Genomic DNA, 23,221 nt, shown 5'->3' on the forward strand with positions numbered 1-23,221 from the left:
AGGGGGTTAAGCTATACATGTGCTAGATCAAAAACTTCATAAAATCGAAGGGTGGATATGTAGAACTACTATAGATGTATAAAGCAAAAACTAAGCAGTGTACCCAGCGTCTCCAAATCTATCCAAAATGTCTTAATTATGCATTGTTGTAAATCACAACATATTCACGTATTTCACTACAAATCAATTGTTTTGACTCAAGAAAATCACCGTTGCATAATTTTCAAATGGGAGTGGGAATTGGGAATTACATGGGAATTACAATTTCAGTCAGTACAGTGGTCTAAAATAGCTAGGTGTCCAGAAACATATCCAAAATCTCTCCAAAATTGAATAAAATGCTTTTTGTCCATTATAAAGCATATAAATGAGCCCTTTATGAAGGTTTAAGATGAAACATTGCTATCAGATTTAAAAAATAATGCAAAAATATTGTCACACAATGCGGTACAGTACCTAAATGTGTAATAATTAACTCATTTCTATACTCTGTACTCTCGTATGTTTTCTTGTATGGGGATGAGACAACATGAAAACAATTTTCAACCGTCCACCACGTTTTGGCAATGTTCCAACTCTGATGTCATCACTGTTGCATGCTTCACAAAAACTATTACACTTCCATCTAACGCTTACATTACAGTGTGAAATATTCACATTATATAACACCACTAACCTATTTAAAGATACTCAATTTCAAAAATAACGTATATAACCGAAATATTTTGAGCGGTAATACTTACATAGTAATGATGAAATCTCCTCTATGTAGATGGAGACAGAGACAGTATCAATGATAGTGTTCTATTCGCTTCTGTTTTGCTCCAGAAAACGATGCCAGCTAGGTCTATCAGGTCTAGGTAGGCGGCAGTGTAGCATAATGGTTAAGGAGCTGGTCTTGTAACCTGAAGGTCGCAGGTTCGATTCCCGGGTAGGACACTGCCGTTGTACGCTTGAGCAAGGTACTTAACTTGCATTGCTCCAGTATATTCAGCTGTATAATTGAATACAATGTAAGTCGCTCTGGATAAGAGCGTCTGCTAAATTCCTGTAAACTAAACTAAACTAAACAAACATACGGCTCAGCTATGTTCAGAAGTTCTCAATAATAATAGTACTTTCCAAGAAATTACGAAATATCCTTGACCACGTTTCGTTAGGTGCAGCGTATTTGTCTGCTAACAGAGTGAATGCGTAAGTGAATGCGATGCTAAGAATATTTTCTGTTACGCTGACCTATAAAACGCTATTCCAAAAGCAGAATTAGACATGTTATACATCGTTAGAAAGCTTATACTCTCGCCTACTGAATAAATGAATTGTCAATCAAGCCAGACTGACCACGCAGTCTCAAAAGGGACATCTCTACACGTAAAACCAACAGTAAGGTTTTATATTTATTCAATATTTAGTCCCAGATATTGACTGTAGAATGACATGGTATCATTTTTAAAAACATTTTCTCGTTTATTTCGTTATTCAGTGAGCAGCGTTTTCACTGCTGTATAGGCATATCTTAGGGCTATTGTCGAGTTTATCTTGTTGCTATGACGGAGTATGATTTTTTAGTGGTGAAAGAATATTTTTATGAATGCCCAGATAGACAATATTGTCCATTATGTCAAGGGTGGGGGGTGTTTTTTTAGATGAGACTGCAGGGAGGGGGTGCGTGTTAAATGAACGACCAGAGCGACAATGGTGGGGCTGCGAAAATCCGTTTTCGGCATAGTTGTCGTGTATCGTCTACTAATGAACTAAAACAACGCATTTCTGTTTTTAACTCACACTTTGGTTGCAGTAGCACCGAATGTTTGAGTTTAGTAATCTCGGCACGCCGGCGTGCTGACCACTAGGGGCTGTGCGCTAAGAGGTTAATTAAAGAAAATATCATTGTGAAATTATTAGGGAGCCAATCACTGAAGTATAAGTGCAATGCGTTTGCAAAAATCCATGTGTAACATTGCTACAACTGAAAAATAGGCAGTACTGCATACTGGACTTCAAAGGATATTCTTTTCAGTCCAATGTCACCGAGTTCTGAATGTTAAATGAAACTAAAGCTTCTTAAATGAAAAGGGTCCAAACTCAATTTTTGTTTAAAAAGGTGCATCTACCAAAGGGGCTGGCAAGGTTGGTAATTACTGTCCATTTAGCAGCAGGGGCTAAAATAATTATTTTATTTTGACATTACAGTTTCATATACTGTAGAACCTCAGAGTTACAGGCTGAAATAGTGAACCAAAATTTAAAAATAGTGTATTTTCAATATCTTTGTGATATTAATATCTTTATGATACACAAACAAAAGTAAACATTGCGTATCATGCATGTTAGTGTGAAGGATTTTGGAACAAATTCAGGCCTGTGCATTGCCACTGAATTTTTACCTGCTGTTACAACCACAATAAAACAGTGAACAGGTGGTGTGGACAATACTCACCTGCAGCCCGTAACCAGATGTATCATTCGATTGAGAATTCAACTTAGTTGGGACACCGTCCATGCGATGAGACCTTTATTATCACATGAAAAAATATGTTAAACGACAAATTACATTTATTTCTACGAAAACAGACATTTAATACAATTACACAGCAGCACTTATTTCTCTGACACTTTTAACTTTCACCCTTTCAATGGGGGATATGGGTGTTTGATAACATTTTACAATAAATAAATGAAATAACAATTTAATATACTGTGAGTACCTGGGATTCTCCACTTCAGAGCTGGAACTCTTCTCTCTTGTGTCATATTGCTTGTGCTTCTTCTCCTTCCTTTTCCCTTTCTTCTGCTTTATTTCCTTTTTGTCTTTCTTCCTCCTCTTTTCTTTCTTCTCAAGACTGCGCTGCAGCTGTGAGAAGGAAAGAACTACTAACATACCTCGATGGAAGTGGAAGCCAAATTTGTGTTCGGGCAAAACCAACTTTCACTTACACACACTTAGCACATAATTAATTTACAGTTTTTAAATGTTGCTGTCTTTGAAATGTAAGCATTATCAAAATTTATGGCTCTTCTTTAATCCCTTCATGTATATGCCAATTCCGGCCAATCCTTACCCATGTAGGGGTACCCTATTTAAAGCTTAATAACTCCAGATGTGAGGATCACAAAGACTTGAAAAATGGCTTAAATGGCGCAAGACAATTGTACCATTTACAATACTTTTGAAGAAATAAAGTTCCACAAATGCAATTGTCTATGCGAAAAATCTAAAATGAATTTGCTCATTTTTAGTTTGCAACGAAATACTGAGAGATCCCATATATAAAACAGGTTAAACTATACATGACCTGGATCAAAAACTCCTTGACCACAAGTGAGTAAAATATAAGGTTTGATATGTAAAACTACTAGAGAAGCAAGAAGCAAAAAAGTAAGCAGTGTACCCAGTGTCTCCAAAACTATCAAAACTGACTAAATTATGCATTGCTGTAAATCACAACATAATCATGTATTTCACTAAAAATCTACTGTTTATACTGAAGACACTCACTATTGCATAATTTTCAAGTGGGAATTACAGGCTTTGTCAGTAGAGTGGCCTAAAATATCTTGGTGTCCTGAAACGTACAGTCAGGTCCACAAGTATTTGGACAGTGACACAATTTTCATCATTTTGGCTTAGTACGCCACCACAATGGATTTGAAATGAAACAATCAAGATGTGATTTAAGTGTAGACTTTCAGCTTTAATTTAAGGGTTTTGTCAGAAATATTGTATGATCAATGTAGGAATTACCACCATTTTTATACATAGCCACCCCCCTAATTTTAGGGGCTCAAAAGTAATTGGACAAACTAACAATCATAAATTAAATTGTCATTTCATTTTTAATACTTGGTTGCAAATCCTTTGCAGTCAATGACTGCCTGAAGTCTTGAACCCATAGACATCACCAGGGCTGGGTTTCTTACCTGGTGATGCTCTGCCAGGCCTCTGTTTTTGGGGAGTTTTGCCTTCAGCAAGTGAAATGCATGCTTAATTGGATTCAGGTCAGGTGATTGACTTGGCCATTGCAGAATATTCCACTTCTTTGCCTTAAAAAAGTCTTGGGTTGCTTTCGCAGTATGCTTCGGGTCATTACCCATCTGCACTGTGAAGCACCATCCAAGTTTTGAAGGATTTGGCTGAATCTGAGCAGATAATATAGCCCTATACACTTCAGAATTCATCCTGCTGCTTTTGTCAGCAGTCACATCATCAATAAATACAAGGGAACCAGTTCCAGTGGCAGCCATACATGCCAACGCCATAACACTACCTCCACCATGCTTCACAGATGAGGTGGTATGCTTTGGATAATGAGCAGTTCCTTCCCTTCTCCATACTCTTCTCTTCCCATCATTCTGGTACAAGTTGACCTTTGTCTCATCTGTCCATAGGATGTTGTTCCAGAACTATGCAGGCTTTTTTAGATGTTTTTTTGGCAAACTCTAATCTGGTCTTCCTGTTTTTGAGGCTTACCAGTGGTTTACATCTTGTGGCAAACCCTCTGTATTTACTCTGATGAAGTCTTCTCTTGATTGTTGACTTTGACACAGATACGCCTACCTCCTGGAGGGTGTTCTTGATCTGGCCAACTGTTGTGAAATGGTTTTTCTTCACCAGGGAAAGTATTCTTCTGTCATCCACCACAGTTGTTTTCCATGGTCTTCCGGGCCTTTTGGTGTTCCTGAGCTCACCAGCGCGTTCTGTCTTTTTAAGAATGTATCAAACAGTTGATTTGGCCACACCTAATGTTTTTGCTATCTCTCTGATGGGCTTTGTTTTCTTTCAGCCTGATGATGGCTTGCTTCACCGAAAGTGACAGCTCTTTGGACTTCATATTGAGAGTTAACAGCAACAGATTCCAAATGCAAATGCCACACTTGAAATTCTATTCTATTCAATTCTAGACCTTTTATCTGCTTACTTGTGAATGAAATAATGAGGGAATAACACACACCTGGCCATGGAACAGCTGAGCAGCAAATTGTCCAATTACCTTTGGCCCCTTAATTAAACCTCAGAATATGTTCTGGACCGATGGCTTGCGGAAGTTGAGATGCTGAACTCCAGCGTTTCAAAGTAAAGATAGTAACATTTTCTATGTAACCCCCCCTTCAACTCCAAGCTGCCTATATGGCATTGAACATTAGTGTAGCTGCTTTGTTCACATAATAACGTTCCCTTTTGAGGAATCAATGGAGGACAGCACTCCCCCGCATTCAATGGTAATTCTAACCGTTCCTACAGTATGTTATAACACCGCTCCCAAAAACATCTCCCAAAAATTTAACAGCAGTTATCAAATTATTTTGTCAAAAAACCTATTTCAATATAACAAATTGTTAATGTATCATGGATTATAAGTAAATGCATTTGAGTAATTTGACTCGTCAACTGGTCATTTTGACTGGTACAGGGAAAACGAGCCTGTCATTGTTTTAAAGTTTTAGGCCCAGCTGATCGACCCATACTTAACACTGTGTGCCACATCAGACAGTAAAAAATGGTTAGGCAGTTTCAGAGACGACGGTCAGAAATGTGTGTCGTTCACATCCCCCGCTGCTATAACAACCTCTACTCTTCTGGGAAGGCTTGATACGAGATGTTGGAGCATTGCTGTGGGGATTTGCTTCCAATCAGCCAAAAGAGCATTAGTGAGGACAGGCACTGAATGGGCTTTCCAATGATCCCAAAGGTGTTGGATGGGGTTGAGTTCATGGCTCTGTGAAGGCCAGTCAAATGCTTCCACACCTCTCTCAACAAAACCATTTCTATATTGACCTCGCTGTGTACCCGAGGGCATTGTCATGCTGAAACAGGAAAGGGCCTTCCCCAAACTGTTGCCACAATCATCTAGAATGTAACTGCATTAAGATTTGCCTTCACTGGAACTAAGGAGCCTATCCTGAATCATGAAAAACAGCCCCAGACACATTTAGTCATATAATGTAAACAGTAATTACTGTCGTTGAAAGGCTATGAATGAGAATACAATACATTGTGTCAAATTCTTCTCCACTTCAGGAGTGTGGATATAATGTGCGTCCACTTCAACATTCTGATCATGGAGTTCACTTAAGAAAATTTCTCCTATTTTATCCATCAAATCTACTCTGGTTACCAAATTCGTTAGTAAAGTGTTGGTGGTTGTATGATGTTCAAGAACGTTGTCAAGTTTTTTCTGAATTTCTTCAAACCATGTCTTGATTTTGGCTTGTTGCCTTGTTTTTGCTGTCATACACTTTTATGAGTATGCAGGTTTACCATCCATTTGTATTCAAATACATTTCACATACAGTACATTTTCTTTGTTAAAGTTACAATCTCGAAGATTTCCGTTTCGTTCTCTTTGGCGGTACCAATGGCAAAAAGCAGTAATTGCAGGTGTGTTTTTGGACCTCACTTCCCAGAGATCCAACCAGATCCAACCAGTGTTGCCTGTGTGACGTCAAGTCAGTTGGCACCTGGGCCAACTATAACACTTACTATTTACTGAATAAAAAATGGTTGTTATAAAAGTGGCGTTATGTACACACTCATTCATTGTCTAACATTAGGCTAACTTAAGCTTTCTTTACACTGCCGAGCCGGGTTAAAATGCTGTAGCAGACCTGGGGTAGAATTAGTGATGATCAAATTCCACAGACGTTCTTTATCCACCTTTTGTCCGGTATGAACATCTTTACACTACAGAGAAGAATCCGGGGGATTCGCTGTGGCTCGTGCAATTATGTATCTCGTGCACAATAAACACTGTCGTTCTCGTGAATGATTGTTGTGTGATATTTTTTGAATCCCTTACATACCCCTGGTGTTTCTGGTTTTGCTAGCTAAACTGTTCGAGAATAAAGCTGAGCTGGGTGTTAAATTAGCAATCAGAACAAGAAGAATAAAACAAAAACAAAGGAGATTTCATCAAAAAAAGGGGCATCAAGGCTGAAGGAACATATGAGGAAGCGTAATAAAATAATAACGCGAATCCATACTGCCGTATTTATTTCTCCGGCTTGACATCTTTACACTGAAATCAGACCGGCTCTGCTCCACCTATACCCCGGGGTTAATGCTCTGTGTAAAGACGGCTTTATTCTGAACATTATAATATATTGATGAACTTGATGGCAATGTAAATAACGGTAACGTTAAGGCCAACGTTCAGGTCAATGATTCACAACGATACGAAACGGTTTTAGAATGTTGCAGAGAAAATTGCAGTGGTGTGAACTGGTTATTTGCAGAGCGTCGGAAGCCTTTGCCTGGGGTTTCAAAAGACCCACCTTGTCAAATCGCCAAGTGCAGTTAGAACGTTTACAATCAGACGTCTTGGAATTTTGCAAGTTGCATCCAGTCTCGTTGCGAATCATTGTTCTGAACTGACCTTTAGTTAGCTACATTGCAACAAGGTAGCATTGCATTCGAGAGACGTTTTGCGAGGTCGGTACCAGTAGGTAGCGTTTTTTCTAATTGCTAGCTGACATTAGATTGTGTTAATTACATTAGCTAGCTAGCGCAACGTAACGTTACCTGATATGAGAGATGGCTACTGTGCGCAACTTCGTCTAAACTAATGTTGCCTTTCTTGACATGGTCTGGTAGCTAGCGTTAGCTGTGCAAATAGCTAGGCTATGTAATTTAGTAACATTATATCGTCATCAAATGTAATACGAAATCTACATCAACAAATAATATGACCCCTCATGTTACACATAAACCTTTTAGGGTTCCATAACCCCCCTTTCTCTGTTATTGTAACGCTAGCAGACACTGGAAAAAACAGTACGCAGCTCACACACAAGTGAGTTGAAGAGCGAGCCTGTTGCGTTAGCTCCGTCTACCCTCTCTGGCGGACCAACCACTGATGGGTGATGGAAAACGCGTCACTAACTATGCGCCGCTTGTGATTTTTTCCCGGGAATGTCACCACAGACACCCAGTTCGTTAATCATAAATTATAATAATAATATAAATTAATATAATAGGCTCAATCACCATTGTGTTACCTAATTTGGCGATAGATAGTGACTTAACAGACATTTATTTTAATGAAAATCTTCAAGATTATTACTTTAAAGATTGAAACTTGGCTATGTTTGTAGTTTAGAATTGATCACCATGTGACACAATTACAAGATCTTTTTTATCAGAATAATTCAACAGTGCCTTAACCCCTTCGTGCAGTGCCCCTAGTGGTTGGTGTGTCTGGATTGCTCAATTCAGACATTCTCCTGCAACCAAATATTGAGTTGAAAACACAAACTCTGCGTTCTAGCTTTATTAGGAGACGATTCAGAACAACTATGCTGAATGTAATGTAATGTAATGTAAAGACGGAGTTTCTAAGCGCCACCATTGTCGCGCTGGTTGTCCATTTACCAAGCACCTCCTCCTGGCAGTCTCATCTGTAACACCCCCCATGCATGACACACTGGACAATAGTGTCTATCTGGGCATACATGAAAACATTCTTTCACCGCTAAAAATTTGTATTCCATCGTAGCAACAAGATAAAGCCAACAACAGCTGAAGGTATGGCAGTACACCTGGGTACCTTCCAATATAGCTGTGCGTAATACCACACATGTTGTTTACGGTGTTGTCGCCCTTTGTACTACGATCTGGCTTGATTGACAATCTATCCAGTAGGTGACGAGCATTCTAACGATTACGCAGTCAGTCTGTGGTAGCAGTAAAAGACACTGCACCTGGCGAAACTTTATCAATGACTTTCGTCATTTCTTGGAAAATATTATTCTTGAGAACTTCTGAGCATGGCGAAGGCATATGTTTGCTGATAGACCTAGCTGATATGCTGTTTTCTGGAAGTCAGAACAGGGGAACGACAGCATTGATTCTGTCTCTGTTTCTATCTGCTGCATTACATTACATTACAGGCATTTAGCATGCGCTCTTATCCAGAGTGACTTACACAACTTTTACATTGCATCAATTTATACAGCTGGATATATACTGAAGCAATGCAGGTTATGTACCTTGCTCAAGGGTACAACGGCAGTGTCCTATTATATGTTATTTTTTAAATTGATTTGTCTTTAAATAGGTTAGTGGTATTTTATATTGAGGATATTTCACGCTGTAACATAAGCGTTCGTTGGAACTGAGTCGTTAGCTCAGCAGGGTTTGTGTTCAATGCACTGGATGTGACATGAGCTGGAACATCGCTAAAATGTGGTGGATGGTTGAATATTGTTTTAATGTTGTCCCATCCCCATACAAGAAAACATTAGGCTACATACTGTAAAGTACAGAAAAACATACAAGAGTTCATGAGGTAATTACACATTTAGGTACTGTACCACATTGTGTGATAATGTTTTTGCATTATTTATCTGATATCAATGTTTCATCTTAAACCTTCATATGCTTTATAATGGACAAAAAGCATTTTATTCATTTTTGGAGAGATTTTGGATACAGTCAGGTCCATAAATATTTGGACATTGACAAAGTTATTGTTATTTTACCTACCACAGCATATTGGAGTTTAAATTAAATAATGAATATGACCTCAAAGTGCTGACCTTCAGCTTTAATTTAAATGTATTTACATCCAAATCGGGTGAACAGTGTAGGAATTACAGCACTTTTTATATGTGCCCCCCCCCCCCCCCTCATTTAACTAGTTGCTAGCTACATTGATGTGAATGTGGTTACAATGGTTTAAAACATTATCTTCAGTATGAAGTTAGCAAAATCATCTGTATCCGACTCTGAAGTATAACATTATGTTGATTACATGAGTGAGTGATACTGTGGATACTTGCACTGCTCTATGAATAATTAGCGGCTGGCCAAGTTTGACACATTAGCCTGTTTTCTGAGGTAGCTCTCACTACATTTACACCATTATGAACGAAACAGGGGTTACAATGTTCTGTAAATTTAAAACAACTAACGTTATCCATGTGCTTACTGTAAACTGTACTACTCGGCAACGTCATTTCTAACATCAAGTTGGAAAAGCTGCATCCCAACTGTGACATACAAAATATTATGTTGATCATTAAAATGTATTCAAAGTTGAATATTAATCAAGTTCAAGTACTGTTTTTAGATGAATGTTGACAACAGATGTTCATGTAGTTTTAATATCTTGCTTCTAAATAATCTCCCATTGAAACTTGTTTGACATTTTAGCTATCTGAAGCTATCTGCAGAAATGTTTTTTATGATTTTAGTTGAGTGAGATTCTCAAAATCTGACGTAGCATGCAGTGTCAAATTTTTTACTGCAACTTTAGAGTGCCATTCCAAACGCTTGAAATAAACTGTACAACAAGTGACTGCTTTTGATTAATTTCTTTGATGGCTCAAGTATTGGTTCAAGCGTCTTAAAAGGTGATACAACTCTATGAGTTTATGATTGGACTGTTTACAAAAGCTCAAATTTTTCACAGATCTAGCCTCTTACTTTTTCTTTCAAAGTGCACCAGATTGATGGATTTAATTGTTAAAACTTACAAACTTTTCTCCCTGGGGAGCGTATAGGTCCTCCCCCCCTGTCCACCCCCAACCCCACCCTCACCTCAGACATTACTAATTTTGCCAATTTATCAGCATCGCTTAAGGAACTTATCTGGGGAGTGGGTCTATTGTGTTATATTTTTGATATTGTTATATTCACACTGGTTGTAAGAAACAACTGTTAGCCTTTCCTAATAATACTCAGCAAATATTTACTGTGGGCTAACTAATAAGCCTGAATAGCTGTTTGTATAGGGGCATTGTTAGCACAGCCTGGGCAGTGTTAGTGATAATGTGAGGTATGGGCTATACTTGTCACTTAGGGCATAGAAAATACTCATACATATTTACTGTGTGCCGATGTGTACTAGGTGAACGTAAAGCGTCCCTTGGAGGGATAATAAATAGTAACATTTAAAACGTCACCCCATCCCCATGCAACAAAAGATTGCATTCTGTACAGAAAATACTGAGTACAGAAAAACATGCAAGACTGAATTATTTCATATTTAGGTATGTGTACCACAGTGTGTCACAATGTTTTTGAATTATTATGCGTCATCAATGTTTCATCTTAAACCATCAAATGTATATGCTTTGTAATGGACAAAAAGCATTTTATTCATTTTTGATGTTTTTGCATAGGATTTGGATAGGTTTTGGCAGACCTAGATATCTTAGACACCTATACTGATGAAAAAAGGTAATTTCCACTTGAAAATGATGCAAAAGTGAGTTGTGTGAGTCAAAACTGTTTATTTGTATTGAAATATATGATTGTGATTTACATCAATGCACAATTCAGACAATTTGAATTAATTCAGAGACACTAAAGAACACCAGGGCACACTGCTGACTTTTTTCTTCATAGATCTTTAGTAGTTCCGCATATCACTCTCGGATTTTGAACACTTGTGATCAAGGAGTTTATGATCCAGAACAAGTATAGTTTTACCCATTATATATATATATATGCAATCTCTTTGTACTTCATTTCAAACTAAAGGAGAACAACTTAATTTTTGCATTTTTGCTAAGGTAACTATATTTGCGCCATTTTATCTCTACCTAAATTATGAAAATAAACTAATCTAAGTTAGTACTGTAAGTTGTACTAGTGGCTTGCTTCATATTAGCCATTTTCATAATTAGCCAGTCTCTGAGATGCTCACATCTGGAGTTAAAAAGCCTTAAATATAACACACCCTAAATGGGTGAGGATTTGGTATCTGCACAAAGGGGCTAACCTTGCTTCGTTCTTCCTTGACATTATCATTTGTCTTCCTCTTTTCAACAGTTTTTTTTTTTAACCCCAGTGATGTTTCACCACAACTTTTTAGCTGACTAAAGGGCCTGACAGTTACAAAGCAGACGCTCGCATCAACAAACACACCCATTGTTTTCAACGGCTGTAGACAAACTGGAGGTGTCAAGTGGGCACGTCAAAACCTGTTGACGTGCCTTTCAGAGCTCGGTTCTATTTTCGAGCATCTACACAGGGCACAGATCACCAAAATACAATGTGTATATGGCATTGACGAGTTGGAGCATCAATGTAGAAGGAAAAAGGTAATCTAATTTTATTTCAAACTTGTACTGCAGTGTGTAGGCCTATGTATGTTTGTGTTTTCACTTGTTTGACCGTTCTAAATTCTCTTTTGAGAAACACAAGTCTGTTTTTTAATTAAATAGACAAAGGTCTGCACAGATCGTGAAAAATAATAGGTTTGACAGTGAAGCTACAGTAGTCCCGTCTTCCTTTGCACGTACTAGCTGGTGACGTCAGCGCTTTAAATGGCAAAAATATGGATGAGGAGACTTTGATGCTTCAAATTCTCTGGATAATTTTTGCCATGATTTTCACAGAAACATATTGGCCAATGTTAGGTTACCACTGAACACTGCTGTAGCAGGTGACATGTCTTCCAACGAGAGCAGACCTCAGGCATGCCCAATCAGAGCAGCCTAACAAACAAAGATTTGAGCTGAAGTCTCGTATTCTGAAGCTATGCTTGCGATTGCTGTAACCGTGTGAACTGCCATGTATGTGTCAGGGATTTTTCTGGCAGCTTGATTTCTACACAACAATGAGTCTGACCAATTGGTCCCGTTTACACGACACTAATATAGTCTACCTCATTAAACTGCATCACATCGATCTTAATTGGCCATGTTGGAGGACATGTTGTGAGGGTAATGTTTCCATAGGAAGTAAGTGGGCTCAATTCAATTTCAATGGCAACTTTTGCATCTTTAATTGCCAATAATGGATTAACTGTGATTTTGAATCGCATTCATCTGCACATATAGTTGAATAATATGGTGCACATTTTGTATGGGCAGTATAAAAACAGTAGGACTAGGCAGCTTTTACAAAATGGGATATTAATAATAATCCTGAGAAAGAAGTTTGCATGTTTCACATGCAAACTGAAATAGGCTTACTAGACTGCTCAGGGATAGGACATTTCAAATTACCATACTCTCCAACTTGATACCGAGTGTCAAATTAAAGGCTTTCACGAACAGACAAAAACCTTTTATACATTTTTCCCTCAATAATGAACTGAGATCTGGTTACATTATTTTGTTAAGAACCCTGCAATAAATAAAATATAAGTGAAAAACTTATTGGTAGTGGACAACTTACCATCTCTTTAATTTTCTTCATTTTCACAGGGTTGGTTAGAACCTCCCGCTTTTTTTCCTCCTCTCGTTTTCTTTGATATAGAAAAAGGGAAGGAAATAAGATCAAACATAAGAAAACATGCATACAAGCTGATTTCCTCAATTAATGTTTATTTGTTACACTGAATAGTTTCAGATCTTTATTTTAGATTTTACATGGTTTACAAATGTTTTTACATTAGACAAAGAGAAACTGTATGAAATAAATAAAATGATAATAAAATGCATTTAATCAGCTTTCCTTTACCAAACTCCCATGTGATTGCCCCCTTAGTTACTCAATATTTTATATCTTAAATTACAATGGGTGGTAGAGCCTTTTTCTTATAGAGCTCCTGTCTTATAGAACAATCTCACTGTGTATGTGCAGGCTTCAGACACACTCTCTGTCTTTAAGTGTAGACTTAAAACATACCTCTTTAGTCAATCCTACAGTTAGCCATTTATATTGTCCTATATCCTGTTAAATGGTAAAGTATAATCACTTATGAAATTAAATGTGGATGTCTGGGCTGGGTAGGGAGCTTAGCATCAAGTGTCAAGCTGGCTGCTTCATTGCTGACACATTAGGTAGCTTAAGCCGCGTTTCCACCAAAAGTACCCGGAACTTTTAGCCCCAGGAACTACTTTTCAAGGAACTAAAAGGTTCCTTCAGCCCATTGTTGTCTGCGTTTCCACCGTGGTGTAAAGACCCGTGAAGATTATGGAAATTAGCCCACTGACGTATGTAAAAGTCGTCGTCGGTCCATCTGTCCTTTGATTTCTTGTGTAACCCCATACTACCACCGAAGTACATTATTTTCCAATAACCAGGACAGCCGGAGGGGTTTATTCCACTTATACAACGGGTTACCAACAATGACTATATATGGTTACTTTAGTATTCATTGATTTTTATCGACTTTAATCACCTGAAATTTAAATATTCTTCGGCGGCCGTTTGGGCATATTATTTTACCGTTGTCAAGCAAAACTCTCGTTGGTAGTTCGACTGGGACCGTTGTTATGCAACAAACAGGATATAACAGGCCAATATACAGATTGTAACTGTTTTATATATCCTCTCAAACACATTCATTGTTTTTATGCGAACATTCACTTTCATGTCTTGACATCCGAGAGGACAGAATGCATTCACATTCTACAAATAACTGGTAACAACAGCAGAAAACATGCACACGTCGTAAACAATTTGCTGTTGAATTGATTAATTCGACTCTTATCGTCATTGCCAATATAGGCTAATCGCAAAATGACAAGAATAAATAGAATGAAAACCCGGACTTGCGTGAAAATTGCAGTGGTACAGCCACTGTTTGCTTTCCTTGAAAGTTACTGCTAGCGGAGCAGCGAAGTGTGCCCTCCAGATGCGAACGATGCACCATAGATAGAGTCCATGTATAGTCTACCTGGTCTTTTTGTGGAATTGAAGAATCGCAGACTGAAATTATGGCAGTCTGAAAAAGCAAAAGGGACAATTACTAGAATGAACCTGTTATTTCACCCTGACAAAAAGTGCAGAAGGTGATTTCCAGTTTGCTTTCACTGTATCACCAATGTAAATTACGCAGAACTACCGCATACCTCACATAACTGTATCAAACGTTTTGAGTCAATTATAACGGACTAACAAAAAAAATCCGGAAGAAAATATTCAGCAACCGAATTAAACCGTTTGAATGTTTTGGTACATTATATGCTGTCCCAGCCGAATGCTTAACATTTTATAAAACGAATACTGAAGCAAGAAAAGAACAGAAGAGCACACCTTATAATCCACAATCTTAATTTCTCATGACTTCCAAAACGTTGGCAGGCTATAACCAAAAGTAGGGTACTGCGCCGCATAACATACAAGTTTGAATTCAAGTTATTATGAAAATAAATCGGTTTGCGGCCGCAGGTTTTTAAAAATGGCGGTTGAAATAAAATACTGCGAGTAGTCGACCAATCAGAACTATTCAGCGCTTGCACCCCACCCCAAAAGTTCCGGTATTTTTGGAAAGTACTACCCCCCGAACAGGGACTTTTTTGGGGGTAAAATAAAGTCCCCGGAACTTAGACCCTGGTTCCTGCGGTGGAAATGCAGAGTTCCTCAAAAGGTTCCTAGTTCCTGGGTAAATTTCCTGTGGTGGAAACGTGGCTATAGATCCTTTGTAGCATTTCTGCTACATTCCATTCTACTGCTACTTTACACCAGGCTGGCAAGTGGAGGATGGGCTCCCCCCTCTATAGCTGGGTTCCTCTCCAGATTTCTTCCCATTGGAGTCTTTTCTCACCACTAAATACCTTTTCTTTTCAGGCCCTAAAGACCACATGGGGATTATTGCCTCAAGTGGTGTCATTGTCCATGCTAACACCCTAGCACTGGGAGACCAGCAATCAAACCCATTTCTCACCACACCCTGGCAATAATGGCTGGACTTCAAGCTACTGCAGAGTGGAACATCAGCCACCACATTCACACTACAGTGAATGTTCCAAAGTTGGAGCAAGACCCCGGCAGTGCTTCACCTCTTCTGCTTAACCCCCCTGAACTGGTCCCTCAACCACAGCCACATCCCTGGCATCCTGTCCAATAATTCATACCATGGATAAGTGTACCTCTTGTCAGTTATCTCAACATCTTACTCAAGTTCCTCCTAGTGTTGTGGGGAATCTGTTATTCCTTGTATCGGTCTTTTTTTATTTTTCCTATTTTAGCTAATTGTAATCTGTTATTATGGTAGTTCATGGATACTAGATTTCATGTATTTTTATTACTTCTGGTAAGCTTCATTTATTAAAATCACTGCATTTAATTTTATATTCATAATAAATTGGGTATTCTGCTAAATTTTAATCTCTCTGTAGTAGCACTGAGTGAATGATCGACTGATAAAGGCCCATGTTGATATAACAAATTCAGTGATTTAATTTATGATTGCTAATTCCAGTAAAAATTATTAAATTAAATCCCATTAAATGTAATTTATATGTAGGTTAAGTGAGGGGTTTAGGCACACAATCACACTTGTAATTGGTATTCAGAGTGCTAAACATTATATGAGGGTACTGATCAGTTAAAACTGCTGGGTTCAAACAATAAACATATTTTATTCAGTAATCACTCCCCCGACACTGAAACAATCTGATGGCAACAGCACCACGGTTTCCGCCAGTGTATTGCAAGCCCAGCGGCCCGCCAGACCTAAGTTGACCCCCCGCCGGGCCTAAGCATCAGGGAATTTTATTTTTTTTAAATGTATTTTTAATATGTTTTTTAAACTTCAGTTACAGTAGGGCGGCTCAGTACGAAAGCTCACCAGCGACATCTGTTGGTTAAAACGTGAACGTACTATAGGAAAACAGCAGGTCTGAGATCAGTGTTCTTTACCCTCATTGTGCATGGAGTGACGTTCAACACGCTTCCAACTATCACAAGCTAACGTAACCTAGCAAGCCGCCATTTCTTATTTAGTAGGCTAACTAACCTCGTTACAAACTGCGTTATCACTTCATCTCTTCGGTAGATACATTCTTTTTATATTAACTTAAGCAGTGTGTAGGTAACGTTAAACTAATAGCATGAATGTAACGTTCGATACATTGCAACATTACATGATTTATTAATCACCATCGAAATAACGACTTGTTTATTAATAACGTTAGCTTGATGACATTGATGTGCACGACAACATGGTCATTTAGCTAACTTAGCTAGCTAGCCAAACAGTCAGTAACACAGATACATAGATATTTTGTTGTTGTTGAAATGTGCCCAGCATTCCAAGGCTGTACACTGTCGTAAGATTCAGTAGCCAATCAGTAGGCAGTGTTGCACATATCCCGCTCTTACAGCTCGTTTCCAGCCCAAACCACTGCAAAGAGGGCAAACTTTTTATTTGTTTTGTCAGTGACTTTTCCTTCTGACATTTATGATGGCAATCGCAACCACAACATTTATTTCACCTTTTTGTATTTGTAGCTATTTCCATGGATAAAATTGCATTTATTATTATTATTTATTGCTAAATACATTTACTTCATATCCAGGGAGATAGCCAATTACATGCATGTTACATGACATGTGTAGCCATTTAGTAGCCTAATACGATCACATTTCAGGCTAGAAAATAACCCGTTAATCCAGAGAAATTGCTGATTTGTCTTAAAACCATTATCGCAACAGAATGTATCAAGCATCAAGGCTGGCAGTCCGGATCGAATTTGTTGTGACAGCTGCCGTCCAAAACAAACACCTGAAAGAGGCTGCCTACTATGGAAGGCCATTAGAGCAAATAATTAGACGTTATGTCATATGGAAGGCGTTACGTCATTGTTTTGCAATGCGCAGCTGTCGTAAAAACACAAAGGCTTCGATAAGCGGAATCGATGAGCTCGGAGGCATACGATTATGAATAGGACAACTTGGAACCAGTTCTCGTGTCCCATCCCTATTAAAATGTGTCCAGCATTCCAAGGCTTGTTGTAAGATTTAGAAGCCAATCAGGACTTGAATACAAGTGTTTTGTAGAGTGCAAAAACTTATATTATTTAATTCAATTAAATTTCTTTTGTTGTTGTTGAAAACACAGCATTCCAAGACTGTACATTGTTGTCAGATTCTTTGTAAGACTCCGCTATGTTGTAAATATTTTTTGATTTTTTAAATTTGTGTTGAATAAATGACTTATTTATAACAACATTCACATTACATAGTCATATTTTTAAAATCTCCAGTCATCTTTCAGCACTGACTTAATGTAGGGCCCTACGGAATCTGTGTTATAGCTTTTTTAAATTCTCAATTCCGCGATTCCATCCATGATTCTGTTATCACAGAAACTATAGGGCCCTACCTTAATGCTGCCATCAGTCTGTCGCTGGCCCGCGCCGGGCCCCCGTCAAAAAAGACACTTGGCCGCTGGGCCGCCAGCCCCCGTCAAAAGATACTTGCCACTGAGCCTAACAACTTTTCTGGGGGAAACCCTGAGCACATCAGCAACATCCATTCTAAAAGCATGTGTGTGCATATTGTAAACACCCCACAGCTAGACCAATGGGGGTTTGTAGCTGGAGGGGAAGGCACCGCGTGTTTTCCTTTGGCTGGTGTGAGTCAAAAACGGAGATGTTATTTATTTTTCCTCTGTTCGTAAGAACAGGGCACAATTATACTTAAGAATACACTGGTTCCGTCGCCGGGGGTCAGATATGAATGCGCTGCTTCATATCCCGCTTAAGACTGGCCTGAAACGGACCAGTAGCATTCTGGTTACTCTCCGTTCGCAAACGGGGCTATGCTGTCATCAGAGATATATCTGATCTGTCGCCGGACTGTCAATATTCCAATGGGAGCATCAGAATACTCACAAATGAGCGGAACAACACATCAAATATATCCATGACCACAGCAAGTAAGCGTAACAGTTACTAGTTTTACTCTTGTAATAATCTGACTCCAAATGAAATTAGAATTTAAAATTTGGGTTTAACTATACGTGGAACTTGGAGTGCTTACACTCGACTCTATCTTGTGCCATCATTCCTCAATATATGCTCCCGGGTTTAGCACTATTGTTAAATCTCAGTTCGGTGAAGCCTCCAGAGGGTAGGAGGCTGACCACCATAATACATGCCTTCCTTTGTGCATAGATAGTTATGAGCCCAGGACAGTGTGTATCTATCGGGCTCCTTAAGGCGAATTTGACAAGAACCGGCGTACAACGCCCATGGGTACTCTTAAGCCAAAACTCTAGAACCAATACAACACCAATCCCGTTAGCGGGCAGATCGTGGTCGCCTATCTAACTTGAGGACCTCACTAAAGACTTTCGCTGTACTAGACCCCTGATCAGTCGGTCCTAGTCATAATTGTCCCCCTGAGTATTTAATTGGAATTTCGGCTGAAAAGAAGATAAAATGGATTAGAGTCATGAAGACCACGCAAGTTAAAAATAAGAAGAATTTATTTAACAGGCAGGTAGGTAATTAGCTTCACATTCCCAGTCAATTTAAAATATGGAAGGTTTTTAAAACATAAATACCAAGTAAAAAGTTCTTACCCAGCCTGTTTAGCTACACACGCAGTGTGGGAAGTCGACTGCGATCTTCCCTGTTCAGCTACGCACAGAACACAGAGTATGTGCCGTGTGGGAAGTCGATTACGATCTTCCTTGTCTAGCTACACACAGAGCACAGAGTCTGTGCAGTGTGGGAAGTCGATTACGATCTTCCCAGATTGCTTTGTCTCCCTTCCTTTTAAGCCAAATCCCACGTTTGATCTAGGCGGCATTGCCATAAAATAACCTGGACGAATGATAAAATCTGGAATTTAGGGCCCCACAATATGGGGGCTGTTGTCAAAACAATTAGTGGGGAAATTGGGAAAAGGAGATGATTACCAGAGAGGACATTCCATTGGGATAGTTTTTTCCTGAGTTTCAGAAACTATGTTTTATCAAATTCTATTTGGTATGAAACATATTTCATTCAATTTCTTAAATTTCCCTGAATACGTCCATACCAAACATGTCAAGGGGATGTAATATTATGGTGCAGTTGTCATGAAAATACCCTTTTGTTGAACCATTTTACATGCAATCCATGTTATTATTACATAAGGCATAATACAGTAATATAATGAAAACATGTGCATGGTTTGTAAGGTTTTCCAGGGTTTGTAAATATGATAAACAGATGGTTTAGAGTCCAGATCCAGAAAAGAAATAAAAAGTGTAATGACAGAGGGGCCCACATAAGGGCACTGTGGTACTGTCACGCGCAGTTGCCCCACCATTTGGGCAGAGGCCTGATGATCTTTTCACCCGTAATGGCCCCAACACACACACACCCACAACCCTAGACAAAAGCCGCGTTTCCACCGCAGGAACTTTACCCCGGAACTAGGAACCTTTTGAGGAACTCAGTGCGTTTCGACCGCAGGAACTAGGGTCTAAATTTAGTTCCCAAAAAAGTTCCTGCTCGGGGGGTAGTACTTTCCAAAAGTACCGGAACCTTTGGGGTGGGGCGCAAGCGCTGAAAATTTCTGATAGGTCGACTACTTGCAGTGGTTTATTTCAACCGCCATGTTTAAAAATCTGCAGCCGCAAACCGATTTATTTTCATAATAACTTCAAATCAAACTTGTATGTTATGCGGCGCAGTAGCCTAGTTTTGGTTATAGCCTGCCAACGTCTTGGAATTATAACGTGTGCTCTTCTGTTCTTTTCTTGCTTTAGTATTTGATTTATAAAATGCTAAGCATTCGTTCTGGGACAGCATATTATGTACCAAAACATTCAAAGGATTAATTCGGTTGCTGACTCAAAACGTTTGATACAGTTTTGTGAGGTATGCAGTAGTTCTGCGTAATTCACATTGGTGATACAGTAAAAGCAAACTGGAAATCACCTTCTGCACTTTTTGTCAGGGTAAAATAACAGGTTAATTCTAGTAATCATCCCTTTAGCTTTTTCAGACTGCCGTAATTTTACTCTGCCATTCTTCAATTCCACAAAAAGACCAGGAAGACTATGGACTCATTTATGGTGCATGGTTCGCATCTGGAGGGCACACTTTGCTGCTCGGCTAGCAGTAACTTCGAAGGAAAGCAAACGGTGGCTGTACCACTGCTAATTTAAATTTTCACACAAGTCCGAGATTTCGTTCTATTCTTGTCATTTTGCAATTAGCCTATATGGAATTGATGATGAGAAAGTAATCAAACAGCAAATTGTTTACAATGTGTGCATGTTTTCTGCTGTTGTTGCCAGTTATATTGGAAATGTGAATGCATTCTGTCGCCTCGGATGTCAAGACATGAAAGTGAATGTTCGCATAAAAACATAACAAATGTGTTTGAGAGGATATATAAAACAGTTACAATCTGACTATTAGCCTGTTATATTCTATTTGTTGCATAACAATGGTCCAAGTTCAACTACCAACGACAGTTTTGCTTGACAACGGTAAAATATGCCCAAACGGCTGCAGAAGAATATTTCAATTCCAGGTGATTCAATCGATAAAAATCAATAAATACAAAAGTAACCATATATAGTCATTGTTGGTAACCCGTTGTATATAAGTGGAATAAACCCCTCCGGGCTGTCCCGGTTATTAGTAAATAATGTAGGCTACTTGGGTGGTAGTATGGGGTTACAGAAGAAATCATAGGACAGATGGACCGACGACATACGTCAGTGGGCTAATTTGCCTAATCTTCGAGGGACTTTAGACCGCGGTGGAAACGCAGACAACAATGGGCTGAAGGAACCTTTTAGTTCCTTGAAAAGTAGTTCCTGGGACTAAAAGTTCTGGGTACTTTTGGTGGAAACGCGGCTAAAGAGACTAGTTTCCCTTATCTTAGTCGTGTCCAGATGGCAACATTCCAGAGAGCCAACGGCTTGCTCACACACAACCATAAACAACCAGTCCAGTTCCCCTTATCTCAGTCTTGTCCAGAGGGTAACAGTCCAGAGAGCCAAATGGCCTGCTCATCCAGAGGAAGTCCGAGTAACCTATTGTTTTATCACAAGGCTCTCGGGTCCTTTGAAGTACAGGATGAGTCCCAGCGTGCAGGCTCGTTCAAATGCCAGCCTTTTCTGGGTCCCAGTTTGACTCCCCTCTTACAATATGCAATCATGACAGTCTCTCATATTGCTGTTTCTTCCAGTTCCATTTGTTTTGAACACCAAAACAAAAAAGGAACAGCAAACTGAGATGAGAAATCACAAGTAATTCTCCACGAGTGTCCTTAATATTTTCTCCTGCAGTTTTTGCATCAAACGGAATTCCAGCATAGATATGGACCATGAACGGCAGTGTGTTGGAATTAGGACTGTGAGACAAAACCAACCATGAAATGAGTATGTTCGAAAAATTTTGTAAACAAACAAATTCTGGACCAAACCAAGTATACTAGCTTTACTAGTGTCTGATCAAAGAATAGCAATTCTATGGTTCACTCATTACCATTGGCTAGAACCTCTTCCGCCACTGCACCTACATATGGTAAATAAAGCAGACCTTACTGAAGAACAGCGCCAGGTTTTGGTTTTCATCATACTAAATTGCAAGTGCGCTAAAAAAAGATTTGATTGAACTGTGCTGATTGTGTCCTTTGCACAAGAATTGTTTTTACTTCTCACGTCAAGGTAACTTTCAGTATAACAATATGTCCAAAGTTTAACAGCAAGTCTCCGTTTAATGCTTATACTTACACAATGCAGTTTTACTGATCCTGCAGTCAAATATAAATAGTGACTAACCTAATGGCAAAAAGTGGGTCCTCTCGGATCTTGGTAGCCAGGTCAAGGGTGGAAGCTGGGGTGGTGAGGCAAAAGATAGAGCCTGGAAGTAGACCAGTTTGGGCAGATGGTCCACTCTCAGGCTCCTCATACTGCTGCGTGATCTGCTTGTCAATGGGGCGCCCAAGTAGGTACTCATCCCGGGACACCTGGCCTCCTGGCCCCTGGTACATCCAGTCCAAGCGGTCATTTTTCTTCCTGAAGGGGATGGACATAACAACAAGTAAATAGTACAGTGTTTCCCATACAATAAATGTATTTGGACAGCCTGCCAAACTTTGGTATTTAGTTGCTTATTTCTATAATGAAAATATTTTTGACAGAAATGAGTATAGAAAAGTACAACTTTAAAAAAGAGGAGGGAGAAACTACGCCACAGATAGGTTGCCGTAACATTACTCTTATAGTAAGTTACGATTAACAGTTAGGCCTTTTAACTTTAATTGAAAATCATTGTGTTTAGAAATGAGGGTAGGGACGTCAAACCTCTTTTGGCGATCTGTCAGAATACAAATTTTGACAGTTTATTTTTCATACATCAAGTCATAAATGCTACAATATAATCAAATAAGAACATAAATCGTTAACTTGCCAGAATGTAATGGCTGTTTGCTTTAATAAAAGGTTAAAAATTAGCCAATACCCTCGGCGCACAAGCACTATCATTGGAGGGAAACGCATCATCGCCTGCGCAACTTTTAGGGTGGGGTTACCTTGTTATATTGCATGAACCAATATTTAGTGGTATTCATACAGTAAAACTAATA

The 23,221-nt window shown here is 39.0% G+C and overlaps 1 protein-coding gene across 1 annotated transcript in view; it reads right to left on the reverse strand.

Annotated features, from left to right (window-relative positions):
* Nucleotides 1-23,221, reverse strand: part of cwc25 (CWC25 spliceosome associated protein homolog) — a 48,276-nt gene that overhangs the window by 8,187 nt on the left and 16,868 nt on the right. The window contains exons 3-6 of the mRNA XM_035407206.1: nt 22,416-22,652; nt 13,127-13,196; nt 2,709-2,854; nt 2,441-2,513 (exon numbers count right to left, since the gene is read on the reverse strand). Coding sequence (XP_035263097.1) covers nt 2,441-2,513; nt 2,709-2,854; nt 13,127-13,196; nt 22,416-22,652 — 526 coding nt within the window. The remainder of the gene's footprint in view (nt 1-2,440; nt 2,514-2,708; nt 2,855-13,126; nt 13,197-22,415; nt 22,653-23,221) is intronic.

Source organism: Anguilla anguilla, chromosome 2, assembly GCF_013347855.1.
Source record: "Anguilla anguilla isolate fAngAng1 chromosome 2, fAngAng1.pri, whole genome shotgun sequence".
In the NCBI taxonomy this organism is placed as follows: Eukaryota; Metazoa; Chordata; class Actinopteri; order Anguilliformes; family Anguillidae; genus Anguilla; species Anguilla anguilla.